Raw genomic sequence first — 1,260 nt, 5'->3', positions numbered from 1 at the left:
TATGTTCTGATTTGTAACCTTGCTGTTGTTGATATACTGTACATGACCAGTGCCAGTCCAACAATGATTGGGATTCTAGTTGGTGGTGTTAATACCATATCGTATGTGCCATGCTTCATTCAAATGTTTGCTTTCCACTTGGGAGGGGTGATGGAGATGTTTTCTTTATCGGTTATGGCATTTGATCGACTGGTTGCTATCAGTTATCCTTTTCAGTACCACAGTTTTTTAACAAATGCTCGTACTCTTGTCCTTGCGTATTTCCTGTGGATTCTTGCCTGTTGTTTTGTGGCTGTGTTGCCTGCGAGTTTGGTTCCTCTCCCTCACTGCTCCTCAACACTGAAGTACACTTTCTGTGACTACGCTGCCATAATGCGAACCACTTGTGTCGACCCCACTTACTATTTTGGTATGGTTACCATCATATTATTTTTTATTTTATTTTTAACTTTCTGTTTTATTTGCCTGTCATATTTGGGGATCATATATTTTGTGAAATTATCCTCGAGCAGTGATAAAAAGAAAATAGGCACCACTTGTTTGAGTCACTTGATTGTGGTAGCATGTTATTACTGTCCATTATTTATCCGCATTGTCCTGACCAGGTTAGGTGTGGAATTAACTCTTGAGGCACGCCATGGCTTAATGATCGGGGCCATCCTCGGCCCGTCTCTTGTAAATCCTTTTGTGTATTGTCTTAGGACCAAAGAAATTAGATATAAGATCTTTAAGATATTCTCAAAAGTAGAGACATCTCAGTAGATTCTTGTGAACTGTGAATTTACTGTCTTATAAAATTTGCATCCCTTTCTTGTCTAAGCATAATGCTAAAATGATGGACATTCATCTGTGCATTTTCTAACCGGTTTATCCTGTTCAGGATTGTAAGGGACAGGAGCGTATTCTATCTAAAGTTGGGTGGAAAGTAATCTATGTAAAAACAAATTTACATTCACAATCACATGTACCAGCAATTTAGAATTAACATCTAACCTAACATCTTCTCCTCGTCTCATCTCCTTGTCTGTGGGAAGAAACCGGAGCACCAGGAGGAAATATTCAATCTCCACGCTCAACTCTGCAACCTGACAAAATATATTATGACACAAGCATACTGTATATAATAACATTTGTTTGGTTTTGTAAATACTGGTTAGTTTACAAAATTGCATACTTACCAGCATTACTAATTGCCTGTTAACAATTTTTTATGTCAATAAACTATGCAATTGAAGCTGTGTAGGTGTGTAAAAAAGTTTT

General features: G+C 37.5%; 1 protein-coding gene across 1 annotated transcript; it reads left to right on the top strand.

The window, feature by feature from the left end:
- Positions 1-3: 3 nt before the first annotated feature.
- LOC147819273 (olfactory receptor 10G4-like) lies at positions 4-1,183 on the top strand (the record flags this gene model as incomplete). The annotated part of the gene is made up of 1 exon (XM_087173262.1): positions 4-1,183. A coding segment is annotated over one exon (759 nt), but the record flags the coding sequence as incomplete, so codon positions are not given.
- Positions 1,184-1,260: the final 77 nt, after the last annotated feature.

Source organism: Seriola lalandi, unplaced genomic scaffold, assembly GCF_002814215.2.
Source record: "Seriola lalandi dorsalis isolate HSWRI2012SDOR001 ecotype SW California unplaced genomic scaffold, Sedor1 jcf7180002054144, whole genome shotgun sequence".
Taxonomy (NCBI): domain Eukaryota; kingdom Metazoa; phylum Chordata; class Actinopteri; order Carangiformes; family Carangidae; genus Seriola; species Seriola lalandi.
The sequence above is the reverse complement of the archived record's forward strand: the minus strand, read 5'-3'. Positions and strand labels throughout refer to the sequence as shown.